Source organism: Aptenodytes forsteri, unplaced genomic scaffold (assembly GCF_000699145.1).
Source record: "Aptenodytes forsteri isolate BGI_AS27 unplaced genomic scaffold, ASM69914v1 Scaffold147, whole genome shotgun sequence".
Lineage (NCBI taxonomy): Eukaryota > Metazoa > Chordata > Aves > Sphenisciformes > Spheniscidae > Aptenodytes > Aptenodytes forsteri.
In genome coordinates this window covers 1,774,517-1,774,972 of record NW_008795320.1, presented here as the reverse complement: position 1 = coordinate 1,774,972, position 456 = coordinate 1,774,517, and the positions used below count along the sequence as shown (strand labels likewise).

At 71.1% G+C, this 456-nt stretch overlaps 1 protein-coding gene across 1 annotated transcript in view; it reads right to left on the bottom strand.

Moving 5' to 3' along the window:
- ABCA7 (ATP binding cassette subfamily A member 7) overlaps positions 1-454 on the bottom strand; it is a 39,932-nt gene extending 39,478 nt beyond the window's left edge. The window contains exons 1-2 of the mRNA XM_019472212.1: positions 226-454; positions 2-106 (exon numbers count right to left, since the gene is read on the bottom strand). Coding sequence (XP_019327757.1) covers positions 2-106; positions 226-454 — 334 coding nt within the window. The remainder of the gene's footprint in view (position 1; positions 107-225) is intronic.
- Positions 455-456: the final 2 nt, after the last annotated feature.

Here is a 456-nt window from a genome sequence, read left to right as displayed (position 1 = left end):
GGTGTGTAGAGGATCTTACCCATGAAGAGGGGCTTGATCCCCCGCCAGAAGATCTGCGAAAGGGGGCTTGACTCCAGGCTGCGGACCAGCTCTCGGCAGAAGGGACCTGGGCAGGGGCAGAGCCGAGCCCTCACCACCAGCCCCCCCGCCGCCTCCCGGGCAGCCCTGGGGGGCAGTGCCCAGCAAGCCCCTGGCCGAGCCCCCCCCGCAGCCCAGCCCGCTCACTGCTGGTGCTGTCCGGGGCCGTGGCTCTCTGCTCCGAGCTGTTGCGGTCCAGGAAGGCTTTGATGTCGCTGTCCTCATACCAGTTGAGGGAGGGGACCCTGAGCCCCCCGCCCTCGGGGTGCCCGCAGGCGATGCGCGACAGGGCCCCGAAGGCACCCGAGACGGAGGCGCTGGCATTGGGGGCCGTCACCGCGCCAAGCTCCCGCCGCAGCTCGGCAAGGCCGGTCATGG